At 46.4% G+C, this 15,476-nt stretch overlaps 1 protein-coding gene across 3 annotated transcripts in view; it reads left to right on the top strand.

Moving 5' to 3' along the window:
- ABHD12 (abhydrolase domain containing 12, lysophospholipase) overlaps positions 1 to 15,436 on the top strand; it is a 46,788-nt gene extending 31,352 nt beyond the window's left edge. For 2 of the 3 annotated variants that reach the window (XM_052806662.1, XM_052806663.1), the window contains 8 exons: positions 7,354 to 7,399; positions 8,697 to 8,826; positions 10,497 to 10,534; positions 10,727 to 10,806; positions 11,622 to 11,704; positions 12,435 to 12,513; positions 12,811 to 12,938; positions 13,438 to 15,436. In XM_052806662.1, the coding sequence (XP_052662622.1) occupies positions 7,354 to 7,399; positions 8,697 to 8,826; positions 10,497 to 10,534; positions 10,727 to 10,806; positions 11,622 to 11,704; positions 12,435 to 12,513; positions 12,811 to 12,938; positions 13,438 to 13,477 (624 nt within the window). In that variant the 3' untranslated portion in view covers positions 13,478 to 15,436. The remainder of the gene's footprint in view (positions 1 to 7,353; positions 7,400 to 8,696; positions 8,827 to 10,496; positions 10,535 to 10,726; positions 10,807 to 11,621; positions 11,705 to 12,434; positions 12,514 to 12,810; positions 12,939 to 13,437) is intronic. The other variant, XM_052806661.1, reaches the window with a different exon arrangement.
- The last annotated feature ends 40 nt before the right edge of the window (positions 15,437 to 15,476 follow it).

Genomic DNA, 15,476 nt, shown 5'->3' on the forward strand with positions numbered 1-15,476 from the left:
CACAGTTTATCGGAAAAAATTAAGGTTTTATTTAATCACAGCCGTAATTTCACTGATTATACTAGTATACTAATTCAAGGTACCATTTAAGAGTATTCTTTCATATGTTACCAGTCTCTATATACTCACCATCATAGAATAGAATATTTTCAGTTGGAAGGGATCCACAATGATCATCTAGTCCAACTGCCTGACCACTTCAGGGCTGACCAAAAGTTAAGCATGTTAAGGGCATTGTCCAAATGCCTCTTAAACACTGACAGGCTTGGGGCATCAACCACCTCTCTAGGAAGGCTGTTACAGTGTTTGACCACCATCTTGGTAAAGAAATGCTTCCTAATGTCCAGTCTAAACCTCCCCTGGCGCAGCTTTGAATATATATATACACGTGGATTGAGGCCAGCTCGGATTCCTTGCACTCTTCAAACTTTTGAAGGTGACATTTGGCCTTTTAAATGCCAAAATGTTGGGCTGAGCCACTATAAACCTCCTCCTTGGTCCATTAGTTGGCCAGTGTGACAAAGCTAGTACTTGCCTATTCACAGAACAATTTGTTGCAATAAAACACTTTCAAGGTTGCCAGTGCGGGGGTTACTTCATCACTTGGCAGGCAGGCAGGTTCAGCCTGGGTTTCCCCCTTTCCCATGGCACAGTTCATTCGTATGAGTGGTACCATCTCAAGTGCTGAAGATTTTGTACAAAACCCAATGAATTTTCCAGATGTAGCACCATGGTATGTTACATGAGAACAGGCAACTTCAGCTGCTTTGGGTCTTTTGCCTAATGACTTTTGCTGTCATTTATTTTATTAAACTCTCTCTTGGCTGAAATTCTCACACACAATTTCTTGGTCTCATCGCGTGTTTCTAAAAGAGCCATAATTATTTTCGTTGGCTCATTTCAGAGGGGTCTGAGTCTGTGTTTTTTCCTATGGATTTAGCTGTCATTCCCTTCGCTTTATAATTTGTGTCAGAGTGTTGGCACTCATAAAGCTTTATTGCAATGCAGCTTCTTATGCAAGATCCCCTGCTGCAAAGTCTTTTTAATTCAGATTGCTTAGAAAATGCTGTTTGGCAACCCTGAGAAGGCAGGTGATATTTCTTTTCCTTCAAGAAAAAAGGATGAGCTAAGTTGCAGAAAGTTGGTTGAGGAGACTGTTGTGTATGGTGGTCTATTTGGTCATTTTTCTGGGAACCAGCCTATGCTGCAATTAATTTTGTGCTGGCCAAGACAGGAAGAGGAGTTGTTTTGGATTTTGACTGAGCAAGAGTAGCAGTGCTTCAGAATACTCAAAGGCTCTGCATGCCCCTGTGTGTTTCTGTGTGTGTACACATATAGAGAACAGAGTTTATCAAACCCCAAGGTTTCTCTTCCTGTGTCTGGTACTCTTTTGCTTCTGAGAACATAGACAAGTTGCTTAGTTTCTTTTTCAGTCAGTTACTCATATGTGAACATACACATGGGCATCCCAGAACCATGCCAGAAACTCTGGGTTTGTGCTTATTCCAGCAGAATGAAACAGGCTGGATTGCTGTTCTCTTTGCTGGTGCTGGTAGTAGGCTGGAAGCAGCAGGGAAAACCCTCTAGAAGAGGTTCAGAAGGGAAATAATAACTGTAAGAGGTCTCTGTCCTTTCTTTCCAAGTGGTTGATTCATGTGAGCATCTTTTTTCAGCAGAAGCAGCACTGAAAATTGAGACTGTCACTGCTGCACAGTCTGTGAGCGGCAGCTGTCCAAAATCATTCTTGCCCAAGTCAATGTGTCTTTGAAGACAGTAACCAGAAGCAGGAGCCATGAGGAAGCCATTAGGAGGAGCAGCAGTAGAGCAGTAACCAGATACAAACTTGCTTTGAGAGGCATGCTTTCTTCTAGCCTGGACAAGTGTCCAGTTATTCTTTGCTCAAGCCTGGTTTTCAGATACCACAGTTACCAATGTATTCAGGGTCACTGTGTTATTCACATTATTCAGATTAGCCATGCTTGAATAATGCAACTCAAAACCTTTTAAAAACTGAAAAGAATCCTGTTCTCTTAGCTACCTTGACTGTCAGTGACAGACTACCACAAACTGCTTCTGCAATTCATACTTGTACCTTGAGGCTTTGGCAGTGAAGCTTTTAGCTGTTATTACACTGATGTGCTGGGATAGCAGAGAGCTGATGCAGAGGGTTTTTTGCCCACTGCATGAGGTTACCCAACTTTGTAGCAGCACATGAAACAATACGGTATTGTTATAGGGGCATAAGTAATTTCTATAAATAAAACATTTGGCATTGTTACTCTAAACATCCTGTTAAGTGTCAGAGGAAATGCCTGTTATCTGCAAAGCCAATTGAAATCTTACTGGCTTCATCTGAGACTTCTTCTGAACTAATTCTAAGGGGAAAAACAAGAAAGAAAAATACTCTTAAAAAAAGACTAAAACAGAGGAGGCTGTTAGTGCAGGGCATGGGCTTGGGGTGCTCCCAGGGTTGTTGGCTTCAGGCAGGGATGTTATAGCTCATCATAAGCTGTCTGTGTCCTTCACCAGGAGGAGCTGGGTGTTGACGGTGGAGGTTTTTCCTTCTCTAGTGTATCTACTGTGATAGGCCGTACTTTGGCCTTGCTTTGCATGTCTGCTCTCCACTTGGGAAGTGGATGTTTGGGTGCTGCAGCTGCCCAGTGCCAGGGTAGGAAGGAAGGTGCTTGGGCAGCAGAGCCGTGCTCTAAAGCAGAGGGTGCTGTTAGTGTGGGGCCCTGCACTGTGAAAGTTGAGGTGGGCACCTTACAGCTCTGGCAGCTGCAGTGGTGGTAGTGACAGTTTCTGCTGCTTTTCCTGCTTGTTTGTGTTATTCCTCAGCCCCATCTCTTCTTTTCCCTGGAAGAGAAAGGCACCTCTGAAGTGTAAGAGCGGGGCAGTGCCCGTGGTTGGGGCTTGGCAGGTCCTCGGAGGAATGAGCCCCTGCAAGTGGTTCGCCTGTATCTTGGCTTTGAGTTGAATTGGTGCAGGAGTGGGAGGCTCCATCGATGACTTCCTTTGATAAAGGCATGAGATGACCTTCATCACCTTTATCCCAGGTCTTTGTCCCTAGTGTCTGCTAGGGAGAGGACAACTGGGCACACTGGCCTGTGTCATGCTGGGCTGTGAGGAGGCATGTCTTGGTGGTCAGGGGTCCTGAGCATGGACTGCCTAGGTTTAGGTGAGCCTGGAAATTGCTGCTGCCTGTGCCTGGGGGTGTCTTGAGGGCATCCTCATTGCTTATTGCTGTGAGAGGGCTGGTGCTTTTGGCAGCTGACCAGGACAAGAGTCAGGCAGATGAATGTTGTAGCATCTCCTGCTCTCTGCCAGGTGCATTTGCTTTGTCTAGCCTTGCAGCTCCTGGCTCCCAGTGGCGAGAGGAGAATTTGGCTGGGGATGCATCACACCATTCCTGTCACTCTTCAGGAGACTCCACGTTCTTTCCAGGCACGGCTGCTGTCTCAGGTGCTTCCTTGCTGCTTTTGGCTGTGCTGAGCGGCAGGATTTGGGGGTTAGGGCTGGGCTTGATAGTTCAGACTCGGACTGGGGTTAGGGAAAACTGGAGGCCACTCTGTTTTGGTCTTCAACAGGTAGGAGGTGCAGGTGGTGGCTGGTGCAGGTCAGACCAATGGTCTGAGGAGGTAAATGCAGGGGGAGAACCAGGTGCTGAAGGGCTGTTTGCAGGAAGACAGAGAGGGGGAAAAGGTGAATGTTCAGGTGGAAGAAGGCAGAGCTCCCATGGGAACAGTGGCCTGGGGTGAACAGCAGTGCTTTCCTGCTGCAGGGGCTGAGCTCCCAGAGTGTGGTGGGTACCAGCCCTAACAGCACAGGTGCAAAGTATACATGGGTATAAGCATAAAAGAAAACTAGGATGGAGACCAAAAAGAAAAAAATGTTTCAATTGAGAACATTATCAGTTAATTATTTATCAGTAATTAAGCAGATAGAAGTTGAAGGAATAGCTGAATAATAAAGTCTCTAGTGGAACTGGGATACAGTTGGCTTTGAAAATGAAACATTGGTCCTGTGTGCGTAATTGCAATGGATGTGTTAAACTCGGCGTATTTTTTTAAGAAGAAACAGAGGATGGTAAAAATCTGGTTTTAAATGTAACAGCTGCTAATTAAAAAAAAAGTGCATCCATTTGTTACTGAGAAGAGATGCCGCCAATGCAGCCAATACATAACAAATGTATAGAACACGGGTAAACTGTCAACAGGTTAAATAATTTTTAATGGTCTGGAAAAGGCTAGATTATATGTGATATCTTAGCAGTAAAATCACATTGTAAAGCTGAAAACCAAACTTTGCAAGAAGGAACTTTCTGTTCTGCATGTCCGGTAAGGGCGTCCAGTATGTAAGTGAAAAATGGTATACAGTGATTCTGATGGAAATGGAATCACAGCTGTCCTGCAGCACCTAATTTGTTAATTAATATTTTACCTGATTATTCTGCTAATGTTATGTAGGTTGCAGTGGTATTTGGTACTGTGGTGGTGTATATACATCACCACATCTCCCTGTGATTTTGGCATAGTTATTTGCAAGAGGATGCTGAAGAAACGGTAACTTGTGAGTGCAGACACCAGAGTGGAACAACTGCATATTTAATACCTCTGCTGTAAAGGGCCTTTGCCCTGGAAGTGCACACAGTATGGACCTTGTCACCTCCAAGGGAACCCCTTTGAAGGATTTAGAGCCAAAGAAAGAGAAATAGGAATTGCTTGAGGAGACCTGAATAGCAAAAAACAAAGGAGCTTCAAGTGACTTTGAAGATGTTGCAGTTGCATCTGCTAATATAAATTCCAAATAACTGTTAGTGGGAAATGGCATTAAAAGAGGGGTAGTGCACTAGCATAACCCCATGGCTAGTGGCAAGAAATGACACAACCAAGTGCAGTAAGGGTGAGCATGATGTAACATGTTAGTCTCGGATGGGGTGCCAGCAAGTATCAGGGCAAACTGTGTGATATGTACGTGAAGTTACTGGCTTTCCCTCTTCAGACGACCATTTAGATCCTAGTGGGACAATGGAAATGCTCTCTCCATTTCCAATCAGGTGCTGGTTGTCTGTGTAAGCTCCAGTTGTACTTCTATGCATACTCTGTGCCCCCAAATTGTTGTAAATTGTCTAATTGTTTATAACTCTACATGATATCTGTATATGTAACTTGTTAAGGTTAAAGTTGTACTATTCCTTTAGAAGTAATGCTCACCTTACAGGTACCATTCCAGTTGTAAGCTGCGATAGTCCCAGTACCACTAGGTGTGTTATTTAAAAAACTGCAACGAATGCTAACCCAGCCGTTAACACTGGAAGTCCAGCTTGTGGTGCAACGAGCCCTGAAGGTACCAAATGTTGCACACCAAGCAAATATCTGATCTGCCACAGTGCTGAGAATGAGTAGAACCCTCTGAGAATGGTGTCCTACCACTACAGGAGTTTTGAACTTGGCTTTGCATCCTGTAGTTGTCATCTTAATAGCAATTTATTCATTGTGCAAGCTGCATTGGCTATAAAATCAAACACTCAGCAACCCAGTAATGGCAGCACATTGCAATGAAGAGCTACGCACTACCCTTAGACCTGTGCAGGCTATCATGAGGCAAGCTGAAAAGGTAGACACCTCCAACAAAATCCATTGCTTGGTCCTGGTGAGCAGCCTTGAGCCACAGGAGGGTTTACAATATCCTTGCTGGACTCGTGAGCAATAGCCTGCAGTTGACAGACTGTCAAAAAGCGAAATTGCAGCCCTGTAACCCAGTGCATATAGCATTGCCACTGCTAGTAACACAGCTGAGGCTTGTGAGGCTTCTTCTGACCTTGCTTTGGAGCTCCCTGGAGCACTGTTTTGAGCTTGTTTAGCCATAAAAGCAATTGTCTAACAACCAAGTGGCCACTGGCTAGCTGGTTTTATTTTTGCTGAGCTTTGTGTAATGACATGGCATAGCCATAACTGTAATACAAATAGTAGCAATTCTCATACAGATAGTGTTATAGAGAAAATCACTCTAACGTTTTTATGTACAAGTTACAGATACAGTTACTCTGTGTCAAATGAAACACCCATGACACCCAGGGTAGTGGTACAGTGTAGAGGAGTGCAGGCCTGGTATGACAGCAGAGACCTCGGAGATGGGGACACAGGGAGCATTGCAGAAGAGCGCAGGTATGAGCGTGCATGGAACGGGGCACAGGCTGAGACCCCCGGGCTGTGCACAGTCTGCCAGTGGTCAGCTAAAGAGGTGCAGACCTGGGAGCTGGACAAAAATGGGTTTAGAAGTGACAAAGAGAACGTGTCCAATGTATGTTGACCATGCCCCATGAAGTAATTTGGGATGTAACATGGAATCACAGACCAGTGAGGAGAAGGAAACATCCAGTGCATGACCGAAATGTATGAAAATTAGCTCTGGATGGATCCTAGAGGGAAGTGGGAGAAACAATCACCATCATAGTCCTCCCAGCAAAGGAGTTGAGTTACCTGAACGCCCTTCTTTTCTATGTTGTCCTCTTTTTTTCTGTACTAATGAGATCTGACGTAGTAACAGTAATTGTTCAGGCTGTTAAGATTTCAGTTACACTGGAAATAACGTGTTGGTTTTACATATGAGATTATTTCCTTTTGTCCATTAGAAGGCTTAGAGTATAGTGTAATACTAAGATTGCTTTTTTTCATCATGTATCATACATAGCCACGAGAGCAACAACATTTTAATCCTTTTGTGACTTTTTGTTGATTTTTATCTACCACTGAGCTGTTAGGTTCATACCGAGCAATGGTAGCTTGGAATGCTAGCATTGTTTTTACCAAGGCAGTTTGTCCAAGCCAGTTGATCTGACATTCGGCATTTCTACTTTCTTTTAACAGATTTTGTTAGGGTTACCATTGGCTGTAACATAAATCTTCATGATAGAGCAATTGCACGTTTTGGATGTATACATTTAAGCCTTCTGAAACCTGAAACGGGCTCCTATATGTTATGCTAACATTTATGCCAATTTGAATAATATAAATGAAGCAGTTGTACTGTTTCACTGGAAAACCTGAAAGTGTTTGTAGGGGAAGCAGTCATAGGATATTTGTGGATCTTAAGGGTAAAGCTTTTAAAGGGAGAATCAACATCTAATATAGTCTGATACGAGGTCCAGGAAACAAATGGAGTAAAACCAGCGGGCTGAGATTGGCTTTTGAAAAGCTCTGTGCCTGCTACACCAAAAAGCTGTAAGTTGTTGCTTTACCATGTCAGGCTGATAATGTTATAAATTAGATCCCTGCACATTGGTCTGAGGCAAGAGCACGGCTGCTGTGCAAGTCTCTGTGATGGGTTTCTGCATGTTTCTCTGCCCTGCAGGTTCTCAGCTCCCTTGGGTACCACGTGGTCACGTTTGATTATCGAGGTATGTTGGCTTCTTTTATTACGAAACACTTTTAGATGTCTCTCTCTGTAGAAGCAACAAAGGAGTTGCTCTTTTTTTTGGATCTGAGGGGAGCTGTTATTTTATAAATGCTTCCTGCCAGCTAATTAGATGTGGTTATTGCTGCTTTTTTTCCTCATGGGTATCGAAAGAACTTCGGGAAATTTCTTTCCAGTGCCTTCCTGCGTAGCACTGCTTCCTGATGTCCAGCTCAGTGGACTCTGGCTCCTCTCTGTCTTCATGCACAGGACTCATTGATTTGGGAGCTAAGGAGCAGAGGGTGACCCAGGCACATACGTTGCCACAGCATCCAGTTCAGGCATCCTCCAGGTGCACATCTGGAAACTAGTAAGCTTGCCTAGATGTAGTCTTTTGGATATGATCTAACTGACTTCCCTGAGGTCACACAAGGAACTGAACTTGCACTTCTTTTTAAAAGCTGATAGGTGAGATAAGACATAGAGTAAATGATTTGCTCACAACTGGTAATGTCCTCGGCAGAAGCCATGACCATTTTGCAACTCTGTGCCACCAGCAGTCAAACATCTGCTCTTTTTTTCCCGTCTTAGTATTTAAGCCATGGCTGCAGTATAATGCCACTGGAGATACAGGAAAGAAATTAATCCGTTGCATTTTTATCAAGAAGACATCTGGGAGAGGTTTATTTGTAGGAGCTTGCCCTGCTTTTCAGTCCTGCTGGCAGCTGCTTCTCTGCCTGCCTATTAGGTATCGGAAGGGATGTGGTATGCTTGCTGCTTAGCATAAGATGTGTAGACATGCTGCAATAATGACAGAGCCAAAACAATCAGGAGGGTGGAAAATTGCTTGAGGGCATTGATCGAACAGCACGGACAAACTGATTTTGCAACAGCTTTGTGAAACATGCTTCGGTTTTGACCCTAAGCATCCAATTCTTATGCTGTTAGAGACTCCCCTTACAAGTTGGTTACATGCATGCAAAAGCAGCTAAGGTTTGGGAGCTGGGCTGTTGCAGATGGGGAGGTGCAAGAAACACAGTGTGGCAGTGTTTGAGATCCAGCTCTTGTTTCTGTTGTTGACTAAATCCACAAAAACTCCTTGGCAGCCAGCAGTTACCTTGTTTAAATGATTGTGGATTATTCAGGGCTACCAGCCCCGAATTGTAGAGGTGCATGATGAAATAAACAGAAACTGTCCATGTCCCAGGTCCCTTTGCAGTTGCAGATGGGCTGCATAGGAAGAGCTGGCTGGCTTTGCTGACCAGTTTGTACGGTTCTCAGAAGGACTATTTGTGTTTCAGGCTGGGGTGATTCAATAGGCAGCCCATCAGAGAGGGGAATGACCTACGACGCCCTTCATGTCTTCGACTGGATAAAAGCAAGAAGCGGAGACAACCCTGTCTATATATGGGGTCACTCCTTGGGCACGGGGTAAGCATCTGATGTCAGTGGGACTTACCAGCTTCTGAAAAACATTAAACACCGACCTTGGATGAAGGTGCTGTTTGCCGTAATCCCCAGGCTGGCTTGGCTTGGAGTCTGTGGCATAATTGCTGCAGAGTAGCTTCCCCTTTGCACTCTACAGAGTGAGAGGGCTACAGTGAATGACTATGTAGGAATTGATCTTGAACCTTCATAGCCCAGAGGGTTACACTGGAAAAGACATTTAGAATAATATAATGCAGACTGACCAAGGGGAGAGAAAGTGGGACTGCACTGATCTCTTCCTGTGGTGAACCTGTGTCTATACATCCTTCAGAGCAGAACATCAGGCTTCTCTGATAGTCTGAGTATCTCAGACCAGCCGCATGTGGACGTGACTTGCCCTCACAAAACGTTTTCCTCCTGTCCTGGCAAACATGCTGTGTGTAATCAGTACTCATGCAGATGCCTGCATGACTACACTGCTGGCCATGTGTGACATTTATGTGGTCATGCCGGGCACAGGGAATTTCAAAGTGTCAAGTGCCTTTGCCTGCATGTTCTTAACTTTCCTTTCCTGCTTTCTCCCTTTCCGCTGCTGTCTGGAGGTGGGTCGTGTTCAGCAAGCAGCATGTGCTCTTACCCCCTTGATTTACAGAGGAGCAGAGGGCAAACACAGGAGTTACTTTTGAGTTGAGCTGTGCGCAGATTAAACTGTTTGAGACCACAACAGCTTGCCTTGCTGTCCAACAAATGTGTTGCTGGGACAGGGAGGTATTTCAGGATAGTGCCTCTTCATCTGTGATACTAAACATCCTGCTTTGTTTGAGAGAAGGTAAAGGCTTTTTCTCTGGTTCTTCCTCTAAATTTTTGCCATGTTCAGGATCCCTTTCTGGGTCAGAGCATGCTCATGACATTCCCCAATGCACTGCAGTCCAAGTGGCCTGGGACTGTGGTCCCCAGCTGAGTTCCCTGGTGACCATAGCCAGCCTGGAGTTTGAGGTTTTTTAAATACGCTGTGCTTGGAGGATTCAGCAGCTTCAGAAATATCCCTTAGGGAGGGATATTCCCTTCAGAAATATCCCTGATGTTCTGCTCTGAAGGACATATAGACACAGGTTCACCACAGGAAGAGATCAGTGCAGTCCCACTTTCTCTCCCCTTGGTCAGTCTGCATTATATTATTCTAAATAATATCCCATTAGGGAGATGCATGGGGGAGACCTTGCTGCTTTCTGACCCAGCTATGGAAACTCCTGGCAGTGTCACCCTGGGACCCTGTGCTCCAGCTGCCTGGAACACAGCACCCTTCTGCCCATACCCCCACATTCCCCTCTTTCTTGCTCAGCCATTGTGGTCTGAGGGTAAGAGGCTATGTCACACGGCTGCAGATACGCTGGGAGCCTGAGAGCTACCTTAAAGGAGGTCCTTCCAAGTGGCTACATGATGTGCTGCTTCCTTGGACTTGTTCACTTACCTAAATGCAGGCACCTGATGCCATTTGAGACAGTTGGGTATGGGAGACCCAAGTCATTGTGCGCTGGCTGCCCAGACCTCAGACAGTGTGAGGGGTCGACGTTACGGCAGTTGAGTTGTACCTCTACCACCTACTGCCACTAGAGCCTTGTGCTTTGCAGAGGGCCTGTGCCAGATTAAATGCTCACTGTTCTTCTTTCCAGGGTCGCAACAAATCTAGTGAGGCGCCTTTGTGAGAGAGGTAAGTCTGGTGCGTAGAAGTTCTTCCCACCCAGCCCGGGTCCTGCTGGCATCCCAGATTTCCGCATATATTTGGGGTTGTGACAAGGCTGTCCTTGGCGCGCCGTGGTGGCATCTGCTCTCATAAGGCAGACCCTGACCTTGCTGGCTGTCTGCACCCCTGCATTTCAGCACATTGCCTTTGGCTTTTCAGAAACGCCTCCAGATGCCCTGATACTGGAATCTCCATTCACCAACATACGGGAGGAGGCACGAAGTCACCCCTTTTCTGTGGCAAGTACACAGTGGCTCTCACACTAGTGGCATGTAATTGTATGCTTAGAAATTAACCTTCAGAAGTGATGTAGCTGAGCTAACTGCATGACTTGTGGGGCAGCAGTGATATTTATAAGTGTCAGGTGTAGAGAGCTGCACTTAAGGCAGCTCCTGGGAACAGTAGTATAATAAGCAGTACCAGAGCCATGTGTGGAGCCTGTTTAAAGAAAACAGAAACCAGGATCAGAAAGGGTAGTAAATGTAAGGAGGGGAAGATAGACTCTGCTCTCAGCAGTGGACAGCCCGTTCTTCTTGTGTTGTAGTTTCTCTGTTGCAGGAGGCTATTTTGTGGGCTGTGAGCAAAGCGATAGCAAAGCTGGGCTTCTCTTGGTCACTACCCCGTCCACATGGCCCCTTTGTGCTTGTGTTGTTTCCCTGGTGAGTTCACTCTGATGTGTCCATCTCTTCCATCCGGCATGGCTGCAAGTTAGCTCTGAACTGAGCAGACACCCAGACTGGGTGTTGGATGTGGCCGGGCTGGTGAGGTGCCCTGGGGTACAGCTCTCTTCCAGGAAGACTGTTGCCAGCAGCAGCATGATACTTAGAGACCTTGACCATGCAAGCACCCAGAGAGCCTGCCTCTGAGCAGGCTGATAAGACAGGCCAGAAACAGGAGTGGAAAAATAATGCTGATGGAAACATGGACCACCTCACTGCAGAGGGTGCAGCCAGCAGCCAAGGGGTGTTACTGGGATGGCAGTGGCCTGCCCCATTCTGCTGTTTGTATAACTGTCCTGCTGGTGCCTGCCACTAACACAAATTTTTCCTCTCAGATATACAGATACTTCCCTGGCTTTGACTGGTTCTTCCTTGACCCCATCACGACAAGTGGAATTAAATTTGCAAACGATGAGAAGTGAGTTCCCTCGTTGCTGGGGTTTCAGCTGTGGCTGCAGTGAGCCATGGCAAGCATCAAGGAGGATAGACATCAGACTGCACTTTCTGCTTTTTTTTCTCTTTTTTTTTTTCCCCTGAAGCATTATACTTGCTGAAGGGATTTCAGTTACTCTCGCAGCCCTGAGTGCAACACAGCTTTGCAGTGTGGAGCTGCTCTTTTCAAATTGTTCTTAATAAGGACAGATGCAACAGAGAGCACAGAGACTACTCAGGGATATGCTAATTTGGTCCATGTGATTTATGCTTTTCAAGTGTACACATTAAACAGTAGCATTGGGACACTGAAAGTCTGGGAGGATTTCCCTGCTGTGCATTTGCATAAGCCACCCTGCATGTAATAACATTGTCTCTTTTCACTGAGCCTTTCATTCAAGAGCCTGAGTATTTTTGAATTTGGTTTCCAGTACTGGAACCAAACCAGACCTGGGGGGATGATGCTTTGCGGTGGGGTGAGCCACTCTTCTCTGGTCTAAGCAGCAAATAGCTTTTACAGGGGTGCCTTTCACTAGTAAATTTTCTATAGATTAAATGAATGGTGCCCAGATAATAGTGTTTTCAAGAGCTGAACTGCAGTCAGTGACCCACAGGACATGTTTGTCATTGAGTTTCCTTGAAAATCCAAGTGTGTTGGTGTTAGAGAGTGATGGGGATTGCTCTGAGCCTTTGTGACATTGTTGTGTCTTTTACAGTGTGAAATACATTTCCTGCTCCCTGCTCATCCTTCATGCTGAGGATGACCCGGTAGTACCGTTTCATCTGGGAAAGAAGGTACATGTGTGGCTCTGCAAACTGATCTGGTGGGAGGAACTGGTGTGGCTAGAACCACATCCCAGCCAGGCAAAAAGTCAGCAATAGGAAGGTGTATGTAGAAATGCATAGCCTGAAGGTACTACAAATTCTGTGGTGTTGGAGGTGGCAAATCAATAGTGAAAGGGAGCTGGAGCTAGAGCTAGCAAAGCTGGTCAAGCCAGGGCCCATAACCCACCCTTGAGAGGGGTGCTGGTTTGGCAGGGGTAGCTGGTTTGGAGTGACACGTGTCCCTCACCTGCTTCCCCTTGGACTCAGCTTTACAACATCGCTGCGACATCACGGAGTTTCCGAGACTACAAGGTGCAGTTTGTTCCGTTCCACACAGACCTTGGCTACCGGCACAAGTACATCTACAGGAGTCCAGAGCTACCTCGAATACTGCGGTAACAGCCCAGCTAACCGGGGTCTCCTCTGGCTTTGGGGGGGGCTGGGGCTTGGGGCTTTGGGGCACAGTGACAAGAACCCAGGAGCAAGAGAGCTGTGTAACAGGCACCTGTATTGGGCAGCTCTTCTGAAAACCCCTTTGGTCTTCAGAGCGGGTGAGATACTGGGGCTGGCTTAGCACAAAGTCAGAGCTCTCCACCTCCCTGCAAAGCAGGTTTTGGGAAGGGGAGCCACAGAAAGCTGGGAGCATTTCTCCTCTCTGGCTCATCTCTGCTGCGAGCTGGATGCTCTGGAGGAGTTGTTTGTGAAGCAGCTACTTCTCCTTGCCTCTTCTAGTGGGAGCCACTGATGGGTGAGAGCAAAGCTCAGTGCTGTTCCCTGTAGCTGCAAGCGCTTGAGCCCTAGTATTTGCCAGGGGAATGGGAAGACCTGCAGGCTGCAGCATGCACCAGAGTGTAGGAGAGCTGAGTGTCACTGCTGTGTCCTTTCCTTTCCTAGGGAATTCCTGGGAAAATCTGAACATGAGCATCATCACTGAAGACTGGCTGCTTGGCAGCACAGAGGTTTTCCTTTCTTTCCTTCCTCTCTCTCCTTTTCGTCCCTGCTCCCTGTGGGTCAATCTGCCATTCTTCCATCCCTGGCACTAGAGGAGGTCAGGGATTCCCACTCCGGTCCTGATGTGTACCCTTGGCAACTCCAGCTCCTGGCATCAGCATCTGCGATGGTAGAAGAAAGAAGTTGTTGGCTTCTTTTTTGACATGGATGGAGGGGTGATAACGGCCCAGGAGCCAGTACCAAACCATGAAAAATGTAAGCACAACAAAGCCTGGCCAATCCAGCGTGGTACCACTGAGGACAGACATTCCTAGGACACGTGTGTCATGACCAAGGGTGTTTCTTTCACTTCTAAACACTGCTGCTGTTTTTGGATCACATAGAGACTCATTTGTAGGCGAATGGCTTTTGCCGTGTCTCCATGCCACAGTTGTCTTGCTTGAGTTTGAGGTGTTCTCTTTCTAGGAAATACATGTTTTGCCTTTCCTTTTCGCTAAGTGGCTGTAATTACAAACACACAGAAGGTCCAGGTGGTGAGAGATATTTTTATTTAGCTCTTCAGTCACAATGTGTTGCAAGTGTTGGGCTAATTGCACACATTTGGAAATAAAATGAAAGATTTTTTTTGTTCTTCCTTTTCAAACATCTATTTAATGGAAAAGGTCAGTGCCCTTTTATCTTTTCTGTACCCTTTTCCTTCTCAACATCATTTCTGCTCCCATCCCTGCTATCCTCTGTGGAGCTCCTCCCCTTCTTCACATGCACTTCCTATTAGGACTGAAGTGACTTATGTAGATAAATTGCAAACTTAGGAGTTTAAGCTGGAAACTGTGAGATTACTTTTTGGCTTGATCTCCCCCTTCCATGAACAATGTGGGCCCAGGATGTGGGAATGGATGTCTTCCATTCTCCCTGTACACACCCAGACAGACATGTGCTTCCTTTGGGTGGGAAGGGCAGGGTTTTTTCCTCAACTACCTTTTAACTCCTTAGGTCAGGTTTTCCTGTTCCTGGTGGCTACACTGTTCCTCTGTAGTTAAAGCAGGCAGTGGTATGCAGTTCTTGATGCAAAAATAACAGTCTGGGGTGTCCCTCCCCATCTCTCCCTCCACCTCCCTTCTGGGCTTCCCAGGCACTTCCAGTAGCACTTCTCAGCCCATCTCACAGCCATGGTTGGAGCACGTTGTCCAGGAGGCAGAAGTGGGAATGAGCCTCTCCCATGGGGAGAGGTTCTGGGGATGTCCTTGCCCTGCTTGGGGCTAGAACAGGGGCTGGTTTATGCCACCGATGAGCTCTGCACCGAGACAGAAGAGGGTCATGTGCTGACTCTGTAGTGTCTGGCTGGGGACCTGGCCCTGCCCCCCATCAATCTATATAGAGAATACCAGGTGCTGTAGGTTTAGTCACTAGTGCTCAGAGTGAATTGTGCTGCCTGAAGGGTCTGTTCAGGGGTGTACAGCGTAGTATAAACTGCTCAGCATGCATCCAAGTTATATCTGCAGGCTCATACTAGTTGCAAAGCAGACAGTAGCTTGTTCTTGTACTGAGATTCTTCTGCCATAGCGTGGTTGTCCCTGAGGTTTCTGACCCATGATACTCATAAGCTAACTGTGCCACTTAAATTATGTTTGATGCACTTGTATTTATTGCACTGACAGAAGAGAAACACTTACTTGGCTCTGGAGAGTGATGTGCACATTCCAGCTAATGCTGCTGGCAGCTGGCTTGGGGCAAAGCACAGCCTGAGCCAGAGGCTGGCTGGCTGCCTTCCTCCCGTGTGACAGAGCTGAGGGTCCAGCATGTGAACTGCTGGTGTTGGTGATCCCAGCACCATCATTCCCGTTAGTAGGCCAGTGATGTGCTTGGAAATTTAAACTGAAATGTTTATCTAAAAGTGGTGTAGTTTTAATAAAGGCATTGACTGCTGATCACTTCAGCTTCACCCGTTTTACCTGGCAGTTTTTGGGACTTTTCCCCCAGTT

The sequence above is a fragment of the Harpia harpyja genome, chromosome 13 (assembly GCF_026419915.1).
Source record: "Harpia harpyja isolate bHarHar1 chromosome 13, bHarHar1 primary haplotype, whole genome shotgun sequence".
NCBI classification, from domain to species: Eukaryota; Metazoa; Chordata; class Aves; order Accipitriformes; family Accipitridae; genus Harpia; species Harpia harpyja.